Genomic DNA, 20,608 nt, shown 5'->3' with positions numbered 1-20,608 from the left:
TCCCTTAAAGAGGTTCAACCCCAGAGAACAGCAGTGTGAGGACTGAGGGCAGAGCACTTCTAGCTGCTCCTCCAGTGGAGCTCCTCCTGTGCTGGGAGCAGGCATACCAGCATGGGCAGGAAGGCAACTGTCACTTTGCTTTCCAAGGCCCACTTGATCCTTTGCCTCTGATGTCCACAAATGCCATTTTCCCTTCAGAGCTGGTGAGCATGTAAATAAGGACAACTAAACTCAGATGGCTTTATAAAAATTACTAAGTTGTGGAAAATGTTTCATCCAACTGAGCTCAATGTGAGTGTAAAATCTCTCTAGGTTCCTGGTTGGTTTCCCTGTTTCCCTAGTCTTTCACATCTTCTAAGAGAGCATATCCTACCTTATAAAATTAGAATTTCTTTATTTTTTAAATCATTTTATCTATTTATTTATTTCCATCACCTATTCACCCATCCCCACACCCACCTCCCCTCTGGTAACCATCAGTTTGTTCTCTACAGTTATGAGTCTGTTTCTTGGTTTGTCTCTCTTTTTTTTTTTCCTTTTTAAGCTAGAATTCATTAACAAGATACAACATCTAAAAGCTTTCATGGAAAGACGTAAAAGTTAGGGTTATAATACTTTATAATAGGTGTATCCATTGACATAAAATCACTTAATAATGAATGGAGCCTATGTTTTTATAGTTCCTCCATGGTCCAGAAGGAGTGGGCCAGCCCCACAAGTAGCCTTCTTGGTCTGTACTCTGTGTGCATATTACTGTTATCATCATGGGGGAGGGCTACTATTTTACATTAGCAGTTGTATTTAATTCCTGACAAATCCTTGTTGACTCAAGACCCCTCCTGACTCTTCAGACAGCATCCAGGGACACCAGCCATTGGGCAGACATGCCGCAGGAGAGTATGTGGGTCAGTTCTCTTTTTTTTTTTTTTTTCATTTCAAAGCTGATGGCAGATTGAGAGAAGGTTTTTAAGTCTCAAAAAAGCCTGACTTTTGAGTATTAAAAGCATTTGCCTCAAATGACAGATTTCAGAAGAACACACGGTGATAGCAAAGTCTATTGTCCCAAAATTGGAAAGAGGAAGAGAGTTGGAGGGAAAGAGAGACAAGTATAGCACAGGCCTCTCCTTCCCTCTGGTTAAGGCCATAAAAGTGGAAGAAAAGGCCAGGATCCTCACAGAGGTTCTGGAGAATATGGGAGCAGAGAGATCTGTGCCTCACAGAGAAGTCCCTGCCACCTGTTCTGAGAAGGGTAGAGATAACTGAGGCTGGTGCCAGGGCAAGAAAGAAGATAAGGCAGGTCATGAGCTTCCCAAAGCCCAAAGTGGTGCAGGAGGTGAGGAGAAAGGGAAGCAGAGGGGGTGAAGGGAAGAGAGAGAGAGAGAGGAGTGTGGATGAAAGGGATATATATTGAGAAGGAGAGTGAGAAAGAGCATGCTCCAGCCAACATGACGTCGGACTCAAAGAGTTCTCAAGGCTGTGAAGAGGAAATGTCCCCAATGCAAGTAGCAAGTGTCATTTGGGGAACTTGGATGCCAAAATAAGGGATGGTTGAGGACAAGCTGACGTTCTGAAACCCAGTGGATGCCTGTGAGGACAGGCACTAGCCAAGCACCAGAAAATTGCCCCCCCACCTCCACGATGCCATGATGCTTCATGGGCTCCTGAGAACTGTAATGCCTTCCCCACCACCTGCCCCCCCAAAAAGGGAAAGTTCCTGAATGGGCTCCATTTAAACTTTTAATTGTAAAATTTACTTGGAGTTGATGGAGATTACTTCTTCTCCCATCAGGTGGAGTGGAGACTCCAAGCAGAGATTCAACTGAGTCAGAGGAAATAAAAACACGGGCCAATGGAAGACTGCCATTTTACAGACCTGATTATCTGACTCAAAACATCTACATCTGGCAATAAAAAAAGAGGGCTTTTCTGCATGCTGATTATTTACTTAGATAAAGCAAACACAATGCAAAAAGAAACCATCTTTTTAAACTGCGGAATCACAGCTTTCATTTTCAAATTCTAAAACTTCATGTTTTCTGATTAAAGAAATAGTAGCTTTACCTTTGACCTAGCAAAGCAAAATAGTTTCTAGGAATTTACTGAAATTACGATGAATGTGCTCCAAAATAATAAGGATGGATATGACAGCATTGCTTATAATGATACAATTTGGATAAAAACTGCAATGACCAACATTAGGGAATGGCTACAAACAACAGTGGTGAATCTTGCGATCTGGCATCAGGATGCTGTAGTCCCAAAGCCTCAGCCTAGCAGCTGTCTGGCCTCGGGTAAGTTATGTCACACAGGACGTCAGAGGCATGAAGACAATGGATGCTATGTTCCAAAGAAGCTCCTCTTGTGAAAAATGTCAGAGCAGGTGGGCAAGCACTGGTTAAATGACTTTTAAATGCCTCATTCACAATGAAGATATCAAAGGGCAAGAAGAACAGGTATAAGAGAGGATTTTTCTGGAGATTTCCTCACTGAGAAACATTGATATGCTCTTGGTCGCATGTCACTCCACCCCAAAGAAGACACATGGAGATGGTCTCTTCTTTCACTTTAAGTCTCCATTAAAGGTTTGGGGCCCTCAGAGACCCTCACATGAGTTGCCACCATTAGTGGACTCAATGGACTGGTGTGTGATTTCTGCCCAAGAAATGTGAAGGATGCAATAGGCAGGCCAGCTGCTGCTGGGTGATGGACGGGAAGGTGGCCCACAGTGGCTGTCTGTTGACCACAGGTGTGAGTCTTATTGTAGGTTCTTCCTATAGGGCCGCCTCTGGGGGAAATGAAGACCCAGGGCGCAGAGCTGGGAGGGTGCATTACCTGTGCTATGGAAAGCAGGCAGGATGCCCTCAGTGACAGGAATCTCTGAGGAAACCAAGCACCTGCCACAAAAAGAGGAGGCTGGTCAGCAGAGCAGAGCCATCCTATGACAGTAGCAGTTGAGTCCAGACCTGCCTGCTCCCCTAGCTGCTCCTCCCTGCCCTGGCCCAGTTTCACAAGGACCGGGAATATAGTTAAATAACAAGAAAGTAACAGGTTTAAACACACACACACACACACACACACACACACACACACACACACCCTTAACTATAATAAGCTAAATAGATGCTATGTAAGTCAGGGGCATGGTAAATTAGAGAGAAAAGGTCCTCCCTGCCCTCCTTCCCCAGCTACAGGCTTCAGCAGGGGAAGGAGGAACTCCAATCTTCAGATGAAAATTGAGTTTTGATTATTACATGAAATGAAACTGGACCTTTTGTGGAATGAAGATGTTTTGTGATTTAGAGTGACTCACACAACTTTAATTACCTAAAAGTAAACAGAAAAATCACAGGGTGATTTGCCCACTTTCCACCTGGGTACTGGGGAGAAGCCGGCCACAGTGAGCATACTTACAGAGTGAAAGAAGACAGAAATCAAGTGGCTTCATTGTTATTCCCACAAGTCCTGCTGGGCTTAATGCTCTGTCTGTTACATAACCACACCTCTCCTAACCTCAGTTTCCCCCACCGCAAAATGGAGAAAATGATGCCCAGCTTCTGGGAGAACGCGATGAGGCAATCCATGCAAGCGTGTAACACAGAGCCCGGCACAGAAAGTACTCACGGGTGGCTAGGGGTGGCTGCTCACAGGACATGTGCAACATTGAAAGGACACTTTAGAATACTTAGTAATGTGCAAAGACATTCATAACATAGTAAGTGAAAAAGTATGTTTCAAAACATCATGTTTAATTGCATGTATTTTTTTCCACAGAAAAGAATCCCAAAGTAAGAACACCAAAATATTAACAAAGGTAATCTATAGATAGATTATTGTAGCTTTTATGGATTTTCTCTTTCTATTGATTTTTCCTAAAATCTCTACCAGAAATATGCACTGCTGTTGTACGAGGAACTTTTTTCAATCAAGAGGAAAAGATGTAACTTCCTAGTCAGCATCTGTAGCTCTAATTGTGCCCTTTGTCATTTTATATCCCCAGCTACTTTAAAATACACAAAGCAAAGCCTCCTGTTGGTGCAGCCATGCCTTTCCTCCCTAAAGGCGGATTCTAAAGAAGCCACTTAGCTGTGAAGGCCAGTTCCCTCCCCGGGAGCTCAGGTCCACCCAGGAGCCTTGCTTGGCCGTAGCCCTTCCCAGCGCAGCACAGCAGTGCAGGCAGCTGATACATCCCGAGGCCTTTCTGGACCTCAGCAGCATTCATTACTCTGGCTCTGCGGGGAACAGGATGCATTTTTTTTTTCTTCCTATTGGGTTGTGGCAAGAACCCGATCAATATTCAGGAAAGCCTCAGGATTTTTTTTTTCCTGTTGGGAGCTGTTTTAAAAGCAGTGACACTAGTAAAGGTGGACTCAAACAAAGGACATGCTGGTAGCTTAAAAACCAGGAAGTCCTGTATTTCACTCCTGTGGTTTGGATGGGCTTTTTTTTTCTTTTTTTTTTTTTTTTCCCTGTTGCTGGAGCTCATCTAAATGTGCATGCAGGCCTACAGGAGGCTGATGAGCCAGAGAGGGTCAGGCAAGGAAGATAAGATCAGGGGAGATTATATTTTAGAAAAATCTGTTTTCAAAATAACCGAAGCTGCTATTAGGGGTGTTCAGTCAACCAAGCATGAAGCTCTCCAGGACTGGTGGGAAAGCTCCGCTCCTGAATTGAAAGAATGGTTAGGTACACTGCCCATCCCTGGTCTTGAGTTGACCAGCACTTTACCACTTGTTAGCAGGAATGCTGGGTCTAATCTAAGAATGAGAGAGTGCAAAATGGTGCAGTCACTTGGGAAAATAGTTTACAAGTTCCTCAAAATGTTGAACATAGAGATTACCAAATGAACCAGCAATCCTGCTCCTAGGTATGGACACTCAAGAGAAATGAAAACATAATAGCCACATAAAAACCTGTGCAGGAATGTTCATTACAACATGATGGAAACAACTCAAATGTCCACTGACTGATGAATGGATAAATAAAATACAGTACATGCATATAATAGAGTATTATTCAGCAATAAAAAAGAATCAAGTACTGATACACGCAATAAAATGGGTGAACCTTATAAACACGGTAAGTCAAAGAAGACAGTCACAAAATGCCACACTGTATAATTCTGTTTATACGAAATGTCCAGAGTAGGCAAATTCATGGAAATAGAAAGTAAATTAGCAGTTGTCTAGGGCTCAGGGAAGGGGTGGATAAGAAGTCATTACTAATGGCTGGGGAGACAAAAAAGTTCTGAAATTTGACGGTGATATTTACCCAACTGTTTGAATATACTAAAAACCAATAAATTGTACAACTTAAATGGTATTTAATTGTATTATATGTGATTGTATTGTATTATATGCGATTCATATCTCAATAAAGCTGTCGAAGAGAGAGAGAGGGAGGATGGAAGGGAGAGAGATGTTGACTATCCTACAATATCTATTCCAGAAAATAAGTATAAGATGTAGGATTGGTTTTTGATGATTCTGAGGTGTCAAGAAGTAACTTTACTTTTCGCAGCTTCTTAGCTTATCACACCCTGAAGGGTGTGTTATTTCTTTTGGCATTTTTGGCATTCTATCAGCCCTAAACAATGTCCAGGCTTGTCGATTATGCCACCAGTGCATACCCTATCCACCCCTGGCCTCCTGAGCAAACCTTCAGTTACTCAGCCTTGGCATTTACTTGAGGACTTTCTTTTTTAAATCTTTTTTTTTTAATGTTTATTTATTTTGAGAGAGACAGAGAAAGAGAGAGAGGGAGAGAGCCTAAGTAGTCTCCACATTGTCAGTGCAGACCTGATGACATGGGGTTCGGGGCTCGATCTCATGAAACGTGAGGTCACAACCTGAGTGGAAACCAAGAGTTGGATGCTTAACCAACTAAGCCACCCAGGCATCCCTACTTGAGCACATTCCAAGAACAATGTGAAGCCACATGCAGCATGGAACTGAATATTGAGAGATTTGTAACGTAACCTATGCATGAGATCCTAGTTTTTTTCCCTCCTTTCCCAGCAGCTGCCAATATAATTTCAAAAGATTTGCAACAATAACTTGGATAGAGAAGTGCAGGTAGCCTGATCAGCTGGTGTCTAAAAACTGACCTCGGCATACCACCTTGGCCCCATGAGTCTGCTCCTTCCCAGCCGAGCCCAGCCGGGGTCAGGCTGGCCCCGAATCAGACTCAAGAGTGGAGGACTCGGCCAAGAGGAAAATCCAAACTGTTCTGGGGGTAAGCCAATTATCTGTGGGTCACCTTTTGATTAAGTAGCTGGTGCCAAAGATCTGGGAGATCCCAAAAGGACTCTGGCAAGCCATCTTCCTTCTCTGCGGTTTGGTTTTCCTACAATGAGCTGTGACAGCAGTACGTTACTTTTTTAGATAAGAGAGTACACACGTAATGATTGAAGGTAGGGATCTGGCATCCAAATGCCTTGATTTGAAGCTTTGCCAATGAATTAGTCTTTGGACAAGTCATTTACCCTCCTTCCCTACAAGCCTGTTTTCTTTAGATACGTTGAGGAGGGTAGTAGAATTGACTATTTACAAGTGCCAATGTGAGCATTAAATGAGATGATTCACGGGAAGCCTTTAGTAAGAGCTCTATACTGTCAATAGAAGTGGTTGCTGTTGTTATTTTGTAACCTTTTCTAAGAGGAAGGGATTATGAGAATAAATCACTGATGTCACAGAAGTCATTCTTATGTACACATGTATACTACATATAACACTAAACTAGATAGTGTTCAGAGAATTGGAAAGAAATGATCACAGAACTTGTACTATTTGGAGAAAAAAAAAGAACTCATGTAAATTCTTCTGAGGATGTCAGAGAAAAGAGTTCCTAACTAAGAGCAAATACATCTCCTGTTTGTAGAACAAATGGCTGAGAAATGGCTTGAAAAAGCAAACTTGACCCATAGGCTGTAAAGTGGGTTACTTTCATCTCAAGATAATATCGCCATGGTCACATTAAGGTGATCAGTGCATATACGATGTTGAAAAACGTGGGTATACATTTTTAGAAACCTCTACCAAGGAGATGCTACTGGGCTGATTTTAAAACACACGCACACATCCCGACTAGAAGAACAACCAAGGGAAGTCTAACCATGGGCAGCGAAAGTTTCCAAGTTTGAAGGGGGGGGGGGGTTGAGGAACAATCAAGCTGGGGAAAATCTAGCAGGTGCTCAGAGAATAATGCAATTTCCTAGGGCAGCAGATGCACAAGTGAAACAGTATCCAGTAACAGTCCATCAGATGGTAATTATAGCTGGACTGGGGAAGAACAGCAGAGATGAAAAGGGACAATTCCAAGGGTAACTGAATGCCAGTGAGTGACATCTTCCTGAGAGATCACATACCAGCAAAAAGTGAGCCAGCGCTTAGCTCTGAGAATGGGGGGTTAAATAAACTGCAATTTTCCTTTGTAGAAAGACAAAGGGAAAAGGGAGGCCTCAAAGAATTCATTAGTCAAGATTTAAACAGACCATCACTAATAAACCCCCACAAAAAAGTAACAACAGGCATTGATGGCCCTGAAAGTATGATTCCTGAAATGATTCTGTCATCTGAAAGATGATGGCTTGGTTTAGTGCCAAAAATTGGGGGGGGGGGGCAGAGAGAGACAGAGAGAGAGAGAGAGAGAGACAGATGAGTTCACCCTCTAATTCTATGAATCACATAAACTAGGATGAAGAATTAGAGACACTGAAGTGGATGACAGGGAGAATCTAGGATACTGAAGCAAGGGTAGGAGCTGTTTTAGCTCAAGGAAGATTTTCCGGGATTTCATTTCACAAATAGGACTCATTTAAAATCCCATTCTTAGAAAGGAAACAATGCCTCAGAACAAACTCATTCCCTACCAAGTGATTGTGCAGAACCCATTGTGGCTACTCCTTCTGAGTCTGGCTCTCAGTACCAGGGACGAATGCAGCCCTCTCCCACCCTTGTTTAATCAGACCAAGCAATCCCACGTTAATACTGACACTAGCCTGTAAGTTCCCAGATGGGAAGGTGTCACAGTCATCTCTGAATCCCTGTGTAGGAGCAGGAAAGGAAAGAAACTGGAACCACCCGGTCAAACTGCTCCATAGTCCTTAATATGGCCATTCAATTAATTCGGCCAAATTTCAGTGTTTCCCTAATCGTAGTTTTCACGTATGTGGACCATGCTGATTCATTTAATAAAAAACTCCCATCACAATAATTCCCAGAATGTACATGCACTGACCAAGATGGCCAATTCAAGCTGAGAAATGAGTCTTCCAGGCCTATCCCACATGATCATGGTCTTGGTCAGAAAAACGTCTTCTCTCTTATCCATAATCTGTACTGGCTGACTATGGAGATATTACAATGAATTGGGGGGGGGCGTACCCTTGTAATGTGGGATGAAAATCATTTATATGTTTCCCAGGTCCTTTCTTATGACCCAATATGGGGTGGGCTGTCAATTAATGAAAGCCATAGGGAAGGTATTATGGCAGAGTCACCTATCCTCCAAACCAGGCAGAAACCACCAGGGCCTTGAAGTAGGGAGGGGGCATATTTCCCTGCCACGCAGTGATGAATTTCAATCACTGCTGGCTTGTGCCAGATTCAAATTGGCAACCCACAGAGATGAAACACTTTCTATCCCATTATTCATGCCTGGAATGATCTGTTCCCTTGAAGACTGGCTTCCTAGGTGAAGGCGAGGGAATGGATGGTCACTCTGAGATGGTTTAAGTAGGGTAAAAGGTATGAAAGGCAAGTGCCCAGCCAGAGAAATGTGCGGACATGATGAGGGAGCTATATAACCTCCTTGTGCTGATTGGGGGTGGGGAGAGGGGGCGTTAAAACTTAAAGGGAAAATAGAAGGCATTCATCTAGTAATGAGTCACTCAGTTTCACTCAGTTCAACGGGTGCAACACTATTGCTCTGCTAAGAAAACAATGCTCTTAGGCTCTATAGAAATTCCTCCTAAAACATTTCTATTTGGCTCACCCTGTCTCAGGTCATCAGCCTAAAACATTAAATCCAACGAAAATGTTGAAAAGAAAAAAATAATTTAAGATAATATAATTCCACATTTTAATTTTCAAATGTCCAGGCCCATCCCATGTGGATTATGCTCTTGAAAATCTTTTGACCACACTTTTAAGATTTCTAAAACTTTTACTAAATCTTATTTGCTGAACTAAATCTTGACTAAGACCTTCTCAAGAAGGAGTACAGTAAGCAGCAGTAAAAGTGTTTCTTCAGAAGTCAAAATTCGGAGGTATAGTAAACAATGCAGCCCAGTGAAGCAGGTACCAAGCATCAGCTCCACCTGCCTGGTAAGTGGCTGCCTTCCTGGACCAGAGATGTGAACAATCCATCCCCTGCTGTGCCTTGAAATGAGCCACGGCTCTGTGTTGTGGGGGTGGGTACATAGCACACCAAGATCACGATAGAAAAGGTCACTACATGTAAGCAACAATTGCAACTCATACTAACCTGGGAAGTCATGATAAGATTATTTTTAATGAAACAAAATGTTTTTTTTCTGGCCTTCTCCCTACTTGGAGTTCCAGGCTCTGGAGATTCCTGGGGGTGAGGGTAGAGAGAAGCTCCTGGTACTCAAAAAAACACTGCTCTTGATAACCAGGTGACAGCTCCGCATTCCTCCCCTCCTGGTCCAGCCACAGAACTCATGCCACCAGAGGGCTGGCTGAAGGTGCCAGAGCCCTATGAGGGCTTCTCCTGGCCTCGTCGTATGGTCTCTCCATACTGGAAGGAGTGTCAGCAGTCACTGTAAAAGGGCGGCATCTCTCATCCGTACCCTGATCCGACACAGAAGTTTCATCCTTATACTTGGTACCTGCAGCTCCTTCTCCTGGGATCAGCACAACTCTATGGAAGCTGTGTTTCACTGAGTTATAGAAGAAGCCACCCTCTCTGACCCTAAGGCACTGTCTTTGTGCCAAATCTGTAGGTCTTTGCTGTCATTCCAAAGGAGTCCAATCCTAGGATCTGTACCACAAAACAGACCATCTGGTGGCCATCCCAATGGTCCTCCAGATCGGCTCGGGCACTCTTATCTTTAGAGTGGACAGACCGTGCCCTGCAATGCGTTGGGCCCTGCTACCTAAAAACTCACGCTGGCCCTGGATGAAATATATATATTGGGAATTGCTTCAAAATGATAAGGAGGAAGGGGAAGTGATGGGGGCGGGGGGTAGAGATCCAAAATTGGCCAAGAATTGGAAATTTCTGAAGTTCAGTGCCAACTATCTGGGAGTTCAGTGCTACTCAACGTGTGGTCCGAGATAGGTGCCCATGTAGTAAGTGCAGAGACTGAGAGAGGCATTCAGCAGTTTTACAGCAATTGGACAGAGTAATTCTGTGTCTGTTAAATCTAATAATAAAATAATTGGACTTGAATCTTATCTGTCTTTGTTTTAAATTCATTTTTAAGAAATTCACCTTTTACAAAACTATCAGCCTATGATGGGTTAAAAAAAAAAAAAAGGAGATAAGGTCTGTCAGCCCCACAGAACGAGAAGCCCTGCTTCATCTGGTCCTCTCCACTTTTGTATATGCTCGATATTTCCCATCATAGAGAGTTAGGAGGGGAAAGAATTGCTACTGATTTTCAGTCTCTACTCAAATATAAATTTAGAATTTCTTGTTTATTTTACAAATATAGAGATGAATGTAGAACTAAAGCAACCTTGGGTACAGTCAGCAGGTGCCACGAAGGTGGGTCTTGGTGGAACCCCGCCCCTGCCCCACCCAGCAAAGTGGGAGCCGGGGGCAGCAGAATGATGTGCTTCCTGCAGCACCGGGGTTGCCCAAGCTGTTGATTTAAGCACCGTATCTAGCAACTCCTTGGCTAACCTTTTGGAGAATTTAAACCTTCCACTTTCCTCTCTCACAATGTACAAACATCAGCACACTAAGGGAATTTTTTTTTAACTTATTTAAATGGAAGTGTACACAAATACTACGAGCCTACATATGGAAGTAAACTTGACAAAATCATGCTTTTCCAGTTAGAACATGGCCGTGTGTACACACACATGTACATTTCCATTTTTAAAGTGAAATCTAGGTTCTATTTTTGTTTCTTCTCCTGTTTTGGTAGAAAAAGCATCCCAGGGTTGCTCATTTTAAGGTTAAGCCTGTGCCACCCCCAGGGCAGCTAATATGGTCCTGTTAATCATCCTGACTCCCCACAGAGGAGTTTAACAAACCCAGCTTAGGACCCAAACATCTCAAACTCAGCCAGCTCTACTTTCTCTGTCCGCTTTGTCTGACTTGTGAATGCCCACTTTTGCCTAAACAAAACATCAATGGAAAGGGGAAATCTGCTTTTGAGGAAGGAAAAAGGAAACAGAAATATGCTGGGAGTTTGACCCTAGGCCGCCTGTGCTGAGACACAGCACACAAGGTGTCCCTGTGGGGTCTGTCATCCAGGGATCAGGCCACCCCTGTGTCAGGTTTCTGTGCAATAACCACCTGAGGGAAAGGGCTGCAGGGGAGCCTCCACAGGGCGCCCCTGTAAGGGCATGAGCGCCAGGCTCCCTGTAATTAAGAAGCAGCCTGCTCCCGAGAAGACAGCGCGGCCACCCCATCTGCCACGCCCGCGAGAGCTGGCACAGAGCCTCCATGCCTGCTGCCGCCCGGCTACCCACCGCGTCCTTGGAGACCGCCTTTGATGGAGCGTTGATGCCAAGCTTTTCCAGAGGATAGACAATCTGTCGTCGCGGCCGCACGGGAACCAAGTAATGAAGGGCGGATGTCAGGGAGTGGGCATAGGAGCTCTGGAACTGAAAGACAGCGATCTCTGTTTTAGGGGAGAGAATGTCAGAGCCGCGCAGCACAGACGCCTGAGTGCATGCGGCTTTACAAACACAAAAGTCTGAACTCGGCCAAACGGGGGAGGGGGAAAAGTCGGCAAATAAACAAACATACTCTTCGAGCAGAGGAATGAATTGTAGATAATGCCTGACACTAATGAAGATAATTACGAGAGTAATTACATTACTATCTCTGTGGGAATGACAGATAAACAAGTGGTTTGGTTTATGGGATTTTTCAGTACAAGTATTTTCCCCAGGAGGATATTCTTCTCCATAGTGATCATGAATCAGCTTGATTTGACCCCATTAAGCTGTGTTATCTGCGTCATGTTAACCTTTGCGTGTTTGGCACAAGCTGCTTTAAGAAGGCACATAGATAAAAATGTCATCTGAGAGGAGGCTGAGTGCAGATGTGGAAATCTTCCTGTCTGTGAAAGTCACAGCCACTTCAACTGGACTTTTGCTGATAAAACAAGCACTTTAAAACAAAAAGATGAGATCAGAAAGTGGGGTGCGGGTGCAGAAATTGGATCCTATTATTTTGACTTATATTAATGCTAAATTATGAGCTGGATTTATGCTTACTGAAATAGACTATGATAAACCATGTTTTAGGAGAATGCGTCAAAATATACATTTTACCCCACTTTTAAAACTTGGCAGAGAAAACTGAACACGGTGATTTTTATTTCTTTCACATTTATGAACCCCCTCAGGGGTTCTGGTGAAACTAACTCAGGGTATTTCAACCATTTAAACCTCAAGAGTTAAACTGTGAATCCAAAATTTTAGAATGTTTATTGAATTTAAAATGGAAAGCAAAACAAATAAAACTGAACTAAAATTAGGTGTAGTTTAATAAATAAGATGGTTTACATATGACTTATTGCTGTTCGAAAAACAGCCCCCAGGCATTTCTAAGAGCTTCTAAAAGGGATTTCTAAAATCCTTCACCATTGAACTTCACACCCTGATTGTATACACTGAAAAATAGAGCCCAGGAGTTCCTAGCCAGAATTCTGCTTTTATGCCTGGAGGATCTCTTAATACATGTCCTCACAGGAGGGCGTGGAGAAAATCATCTTGATAAAGCAAGCCTAACATTCACTTTTATTATAGTCAACTGGGAATTTATAGCAGAATTTGGAAACTCTTTCCTAATTTATCTGGTACAGCTTCTTACACGTGTTTAAAGAAAGGTATGTGTGTAAATCACCTGCAAGTGCAGACTGTGAGGAAATCTGTCTCCAAATGTGTTTCTATATCCTACGTGAAATAGTGTATAACACATTCCAAATTCTATATGATTGAGATAAATATGTGAATGTTTGATGAAATGTCAAAGATGTTTTTTTTATTATGATGCAAAAGGAGTTTCATACCAACTGGGCGCATGCAGGTAACATCATGAATAAAAAGTAAGAATTTAGTATCACATCCTGAAGGTCACCACACTGGCCACTGGCCAAATGAATAGTAAAAAGAAACGGGGGGTTGGGGGGAGGATCAGAATCTTCCAGAATTGTTACCTTTCTATCTCCTGAGGTTCAAATCTAGGGCATTCACATGGCTACGGCACCACACTTTGATAGGAAAAATGCTCATCACTAGAGCATATTATGCATCTCACTGAAAATCCCTTCCATGTTTTTTCTTCTTCCCCATTCCCTCTTTTCTTCCCCCAAAGGCTTTTGTTAAATAAGATGCATTGGCAAAATTATTGTTAAGGGAATTTTACTGATATGCTTCAGACTGGTTTGAAGTTTAATAAATAAGCTTACTTTAAAAATCTGCTTGGCTCATTTGTGGTAACAAAGAAAAAATGTGACCACATCAAGGATTCTGGGAAGAGCATGAGAAAGTTTTTGGTCATGAATGGGATATGATGGGACAACTAGATGGTCTAGTGATTGAACCTAATAGCTTCTCAAATCTGTATCAGGCTGAGGACCAGCTGTCAGTGACAGGCATGTGTACATGTGTGTGACTTTTCTAGGCACTGGGATGCAGCTTTGAACAAGACGGACACCTCTGCTTTCATGGCAAAAGGCATAATTTAACTAGCGGAAAGTGCTCTGAAGACTGAGTGGGATAAGTAGAGGCAAGATGGAAACAGGAAGAAGAGCTTGCTATCTGTGCACTAGACCTTATACACTAGATAGTGCTTACTACAAAGTATGAGTCTTCATAAGTATAACATGCTAGGGAGACTTATACAGGTATTTACTACATAAAGGCTATGTCAGCACCACACATCTCCACTTTTTATCCATCACTCTTATGGCGGTGGTTATAGTGCCTATTTGGAATGCCGTGATAGCACAGAAATCTTATAGGACTGAACTGATTTGTTCTGTGAGTTCAAACCAAAATGCTCTTTGTTTAAAGAGCATGATAGGATCATTATGGCATTTCACTAATGCACCATAAGAAATCATTTGACTTTCATGTCCCTTAGAGCATTTTTGCAGATTTTCCAGTCTCTGCTTTGTCAATATGGAAAAGCCAACAAATTGTTCTACTAATTATGATTGTGAGTGTTTCAGACATTCAGTCTTCTGGACTTTCTCTATAGTGTAATAAAAGGGCCAAACTCAATATGGCCATTTGAAATTCATAGCCCTGTTATAATTCAAATCCATTGATCAAGGAAGGAATAAAATATGGCACACAACACGAATGACATCGTGAATGTGCTGGAAAAGTGCATTATGATATTCTTTTACCTTGTCTTCCCTGGATTGTGGGTAAACAGGATAGTAGAGACAGGACTTATAGCTTAAACGGAGGATCTCCTTCAGAAAAAACTTGGTGTAGTGCCGAAAAATAGGGTTCAGGACAAAGTGATACAAGTGCCCATGTTCTTCCCGTTGGTGGTGACTGAAGTAGATGAAATCTTCAATGTTGTAATGGGATCGTATGTACTCTATATCCTAAAAAAGAGGTGGGGAAAGGGCATTAAAGGATGTTTTAAATAAGTGGCATGCATTTTATGATAAGAAAAATTTTTAATTACTTTAGGTATAGTAGTAAGAAATGTGCTTATCTCTCCAGTGATTTACTACTTCATTTTGATTGTTCAAATTTTTAAAATTGAAAATTAGGTCTTCTGAAAGTTCTGATGGCTTGTCTCTGAAGGATGGCTACACAGCTTTGGAATTTGTTCCTTAGAGCCGTGGCTGCTAAAAACCCAGAGAGCCTTGAGTCTCTGCTAGGGACCAGGGGAAAGGACAACACCTTTTTCCCAGTGTTGGACAAGCACAGGACAAGCTTGTCAGTGCGACTGACTGAGCCTGTACAAAATTCAGCAGTGGGACAAGCAACAGCCACCAACGTTCTCTGGACTCATTACTATTCTCTCTTCACTATTAATGTGGAAACATGTCATCTCACTGGTCACATCCTTCGACTGGCACGTGTGGTTAGACTGATCTACAGGAAAACTGCAAGGCTAGGCCTCGTCCATAGGCATTCCCTAAACATCTTATGCTTCTGAGGTATTTTATTTTTACATCGTGGAAGGTAATTTTAAAGACTAGTGAGTGTTTACTTATAAAAGAAAATATCGGGCACTCTGCTCCTGCTTCTATGGGTCTAGTTCTGACCGCCACTCTTTGGCCCCCGCACTGTGGGTGGGGAAGCAGGGGCTCAACCATGCTAACTGTGTACTGATTCAGCCTGTCTTGCTTCACTTCCCAGTAGTGGACACTGTGGGGTGGGGTGCTGTTCTGAGTGAGTGTGACTTTCTTTCATGACAAGAGTAGTAAACACATCTGATATGCATGAAACCTCAAACTATATGCAGATTGGAAAGCACCTACTTATATTTCTTCTTATTTTACACAGTAGAACTGTCCTAAAAGCATACTTTCAAAAAGAAGGATTGGAGAATGCAAGGAACTTGAGTTGCTCTGTGATTGGCAAAGCTGGCACTAGAAAATTCAGGAAAACTGAAGTCTGTATCCAAGCCTATCAAGGTCCTTTGTCTTTAAAGCTTCTGCTATAAAGCACAGAGGAAATGGGGCTCAGGATAACCAGGGAAGTGGTGGTATCTGAGGGCAATTCTGGTAATGCCTGACCTTTCCATCTGGGCTGACCCTACAACTGCCTTAGCACCTAAGACCTTTCTTTAATTACCAAGGAGGCATCCCTCATTATAAAATAAAATGAGTAATAAGCGTAGGGCTGAGAAATCATTGAAAAACAAGAAGCAAAGGGCCAACAGATGTTATTGGCTCAAAACAGCAGATGGGCCATGTGCACCTAATTTTCTTCCCATCCCAAACCACTTAAAATAACAACAACAAAATTTTTTTAAAATAATGAGGTGGTGGCATGATGGGGGATGCAGAAGTAAGATAGTTTTCTTCACCTTGGAAGAAAACATGTCAAAGTTTTCTAACACTAGCTTACACCCTCTTACCTTGGGCCCCTCAAAGGTCTGCCGGGATCATCTACATTCAAGGCCACAAGAGGAAGCCAGACAACTGATGCCACCTCCCAATTTGACAGAGGGCTGGGTAGCTCTCCTCATGACTGAGAGACGCAGGGGAGAAGCAAGAAGCACAACTGTCGAGGATACTGAAGCCAGCCAGCCACGCTAATGTTATAATCTTTCAGGTACGACATGGTCAGACTTCCAAGGAAAACTGACAAATGCAAAAGATCAGAAGAAAGAAACATACAACTTCCTCTAGGGGGACACAGAGGTCAGTCAGGGAACGGAAGAGAATTTTTTTTAGAAAAAAATTCTATTGTATCCTCAGAGATAACAAGAAGGACCTTGCATATAACATAACAAACAAGCTGCTACAAAAAAGACTTGGAAGTTAAACATAACGAACCCTCAAATGACAATTCCAATAGAAGGCCTGCATAACAGAATGGACAAGGCTGAAGACTGAATTACAAATCCAGAAGACAAAATCAAGAGAATCTCTTAGAATGAAGAGTAAGAAGTACAAGAGAAGGGATGCCTGGGTGGCTCAGCTGGTTAAGCATCCGACTCTTGGTTTCAGCTCAGGTCATGTTCTCATGGTTCATGAGTTCCAGCCCCGTATCAGGCTCTGTGCTGATGGTGTGGAGCCTGCTTGGGATTCTCTCTCTCTACCTCTCTCTCTCTGTTCCTCCACTCACCCTTGTGCTCTCGCTCTCTCTTTCTCAAAATAAGTAAATAAACTAAAAAAAAAGGAAGTTAAAAAAAAGAAGTACAAGAGATAAAGAAATGAGAAGAAAGTTAAGAGACAGTGAAGGTGCAATTCCAAAGGTCCAATATCCTTGAATTAAAAGGAATTCAAGAAGAGGAGAATAAATTAAAAGGGAAAAAATGATGAAATCATAGAGGAAAGATATTCCTATGACTCAGAAAAGGCGTAAGTTACTTTTTGGTAAAATTTCAGAGTTTCAGGGATAGAAAAGAAACAAACTAATTCTCAAGACAGAAAGCAAACAAATATACATTTATTTATATAACATTACATTTTATCAGTGACATTGGACACTACAAAACCATGACAGTAAAAATGTCAACAATCTGTTGAGAGGTAATTGGCATAAAAATTCCATATACAGCCTGATGAGTATTAAAGGGTGAGAACAAAATAAAAACTTCTTGTATATGCATGCACTCAGAGACCCTACCACCTATCACCCTTTCTAAAAAAATCACTCAAGGGGCGCCTGGGTGGCTCAGTGGGTTAAGCATCCAACTTCAGCTCAGGTCATGATCTCATGGTTTGTGAGTTTGAGCCCTGTGTTCGGCTCTAGGCTGACAGCTTGGAGCTTGGACCCTGCTTCAGATTCTCTGTCTCCCCCTCTGTCTGCCCCTCCCCCACCCACACTCTGTCTCTGTCTCTGTCTCTCAAAAATAAACATTAACAAAAATTTTTAAAAATCATTCAAAGATATATTGAATCAAAAAGAGAAATAAACCAAAGAACAAGTATAGTGTAAGATACATTAATGGTTAATGGAATAAAGCCGTATGGTCATCTCAATAAATGCCAAAACATATTTGATGATAAAATTCAACACTCATTCATAATAAAAACTTTTAGTAAACTAGAAATAGAAGAGAATTTCCTTACAGCTTGATAAAGGATGCCTCCCAGAAACCTGCAGCAAATATTATACTAAATGGAGGAAAATACAGAATCATTCCCATTAAAACTAACACCACAAAAGTATCCATTATAAACATTACCATTCAATGTTATTCTAAACATATAACAAAACTGGAAAAAGAAATAAGATATAAATATTTTAAAAATAAGGCTATTTTCCAAAGATGGCCACAAGATTAACTTGCATCCTGCATGCTCTTTGGCAGACTGACCTTGCCACACTCTCAGCATCAAGAGGTGGAGTCACTTTCTCCATCCCTAGAATCTGAGCATGCCCTATAACTGCTTTGGTCAAGACAATGTGGAAGAAGTGACACTGTGCCAGAAAAGAGATTCAACTGAAAACTCTCAGAGCTAAAGAGACTTCAAAAAGGTGGCTGGATATAAGATCACAAGACAAAAAGTACTATTGTTCCCACATACCAAAATAAACACTTAGAACAATGAAAAAAAAAGTATCTCTTTATAATACCCAGAAAAATATAATTTTTTTACATTTATTTATTTTTGAGAGAGAGAGAGACAGACAGAGCACAAGTGGGGGAGGGGCAGAGAGAGAAGGAGACACAGAATCCAAAGTAGGCTCCAGGCTCTGAGCTGTCAGCACAGAGCCTGACCCGGGGCTTGAACTCACAAACTGTGAGCCTAAGTCCAAGGCTTAACTGACTGAGCCACCCAGGCACTCCAATACCCAGAAAAATATAAAACAAGTAGAAACAAATCATAAATGTTCAGGACTGTATCAGTCAGGGTCTCATCAGGAAACAGATGGTATGTTCAAATTAGGATAACTGGAGGTGGGTTAAAACAAAAAGACTACTTACAAGGAGGGGGCAGGGAAACCAGTAGGGGACAGTGTAGCAGCAACTGCAAGCTAACACCACCTTAGGTGGGTGGCATGGGAGGTGCTAGTTACTGGAATCCAAAATGAGAGGGTGCTGGAGAAAAGGCCACCTTGAAAAGCTCAGAAAACTCAGTGGAGAGACCAGCCAGCTGAGGGCATCCCAATCTCACTCTCCTCCCTTCCTCTCATCAGGGTTCCCCTTTGGCCAAATCCAATTAGAGTCAGAGAGTAAACAGAACAGAGCAGAGAGTAAACCTACAGGGGCAAAGTATCTGGCACAAGAAAGCTGTACGTGAAAAGCCACAAAACTTTACTGAAGAACCCGAAATAATTCAACACCACCACCACCAATTCAGAAAGCCATGTTCCTAGAAAGTCTCAATATTTCATTATTTATTATTTTTTTTAATGTTTATTTATTTTTTGAGAGAGAGACAAAGACAGAGGCAGAGAGAACAAGCAGGGAAGGGGCAGAGAGAGCCAAAGACACAGAATCAGAAGCAGGCTGCAGTCTCTGAGCTGTCAGCATACAGTCTGACTTGGGGCTCAAACTCACGAACCACTAGATCATGACCTGAGCCAAAGTAGGACGCTTAACCAACTGAGCCACCCAGATGCCCCGAGAAAGTCTCAATATTTTAATTGTTGATTCTGCCTATATTGTTCTACAAAAACCACAAAGGTGCAAATAAGTTCATTTAGTAAGTATTACAAGGCTTATCTGGAAAAGGAAATGTCTAATTAAAACCAAGAGAATTTAGAAAAAAAGACAAATGAGAGAAGACTCCCCTATCAGATACCAAAGCACATAATAATACAAGAGATATCAACAAGTAAATCCACAGAACAGAAAGGAGGGTTTAAAAATAGACACGGGCATATGGAATCATGTAAAGGTGACATTTTAAGTCAGCAGGAAAATAATGAACTACTCAGCAATAAATACTTTGGAAGAATTGGCTGTGCACTAGGAAAAAAAAAATTACTTGTCCAATTGACCATACACACACACACACACACACACACACACACACACACATACAGTGCATGTAATTAATTATGTGCAAGCAAGAATGTAGGAAAGAATAAATGCCTAACTATTAACAGTAGTAATTCTTTGGGGAGCACTGGGACTTTTTTGTTTGTTTGTTTTTTGTTTTGTTTTGATTTTTTGGTGGTGGTGGTCCTGGTGGAAGGTTATTTGGAAATTTTTTTAATTTTTTATTTGAGAGAGAGAGAGAGAGAGAGAGAGAGCATGAGTAGAGGAGAAGGGCAGAGAGACCCAGAGAGAGAATCTCAAGCAGATTCCATGCTCGGGGCAGAGCCTGATGTGGGGGTTGATCCCACAACCCTGGGATCGGGAGCTGAGCTGAAATCAAGAGTCAGAACGCTCAACCAATTGAACCACCCAGGCACCCTGGTTATATGAATTTATAAAATGTGAATTTTTCATATATTCTCTGTAATATTTTAAATAGTTTAAACTGAAAAAATGGGAAACTGAAAAATCAACCAAGCAGATGATGAAGTCCTTAAAAAAAGAGGCATTCATATTAAATAAACAAAAACAAAAAAGAGGTATTGTGTGCTAATTCATGATATAAAAAGGCACAATCCAAGAAATCAATGTCTATTTTGCAATTTACCATTTCATCTCTGATCACTGCAATGCCGACTATTTGTTCTGCAACTTCAGCTACAAATGCTTTCAGTGATGTTCCATCCTGAAAAGATAAGCATATATTTTAAGGCCCTTAAAATATAACCATCAAGGGGCGCCTGGGTGGCGCAGTCGGTTAAGCGTCCGACTT

General features: G+C 41.9%; 1 protein-coding gene across 5 annotated transcripts in view; it reads right to left on the bottom strand.

Moving 5' to 3' along the window:
* Positions 1-20,608, bottom strand: part of CFAP61 (cilia and flagella associated protein 61) — a 281,759-nt gene that overhangs the window by 133,894 nt on the left and 127,257 nt on the right. For 3 of the 5 annotated variants that reach the window (XM_040447823.1, XM_040447825.1, XM_040447826.1), the window contains 3 exons: positions 20,444-20,521; positions 14,558-14,764; positions 11,664-11,798 (listed from right to left, as the gene is read on the bottom strand). In XM_040447823.1, the coding sequence (XP_040303757.1) occupies positions 11,664-11,798; positions 14,558-14,764; positions 20,444-20,521 (420 nt within the window). Of the gene's footprint in view, positions 1-11,663; positions 11,799-14,557; positions 14,765-20,443; positions 20,522-20,608 lie in introns of those variants that run through there. The other 2 variants (XM_040447824.1, XM_040447827.1) reach the window with 2 other exon arrangements.

Source organism: Herpailurus yagouaroundi, unplaced genomic scaffold (genome assembly GCF_014898765.1).
Source record: "Herpailurus yagouaroundi ecotype Mexico unplaced genomic scaffold, PumYag 196, whole genome shotgun sequence".
Taxonomy (NCBI): Eukaryota; Metazoa; Chordata; class Mammalia; order Carnivora; family Felidae; genus Herpailurus; species Herpailurus yagouaroundi.
This window is presented reverse-complemented; position numbering and strand designations above follow the sequence as displayed.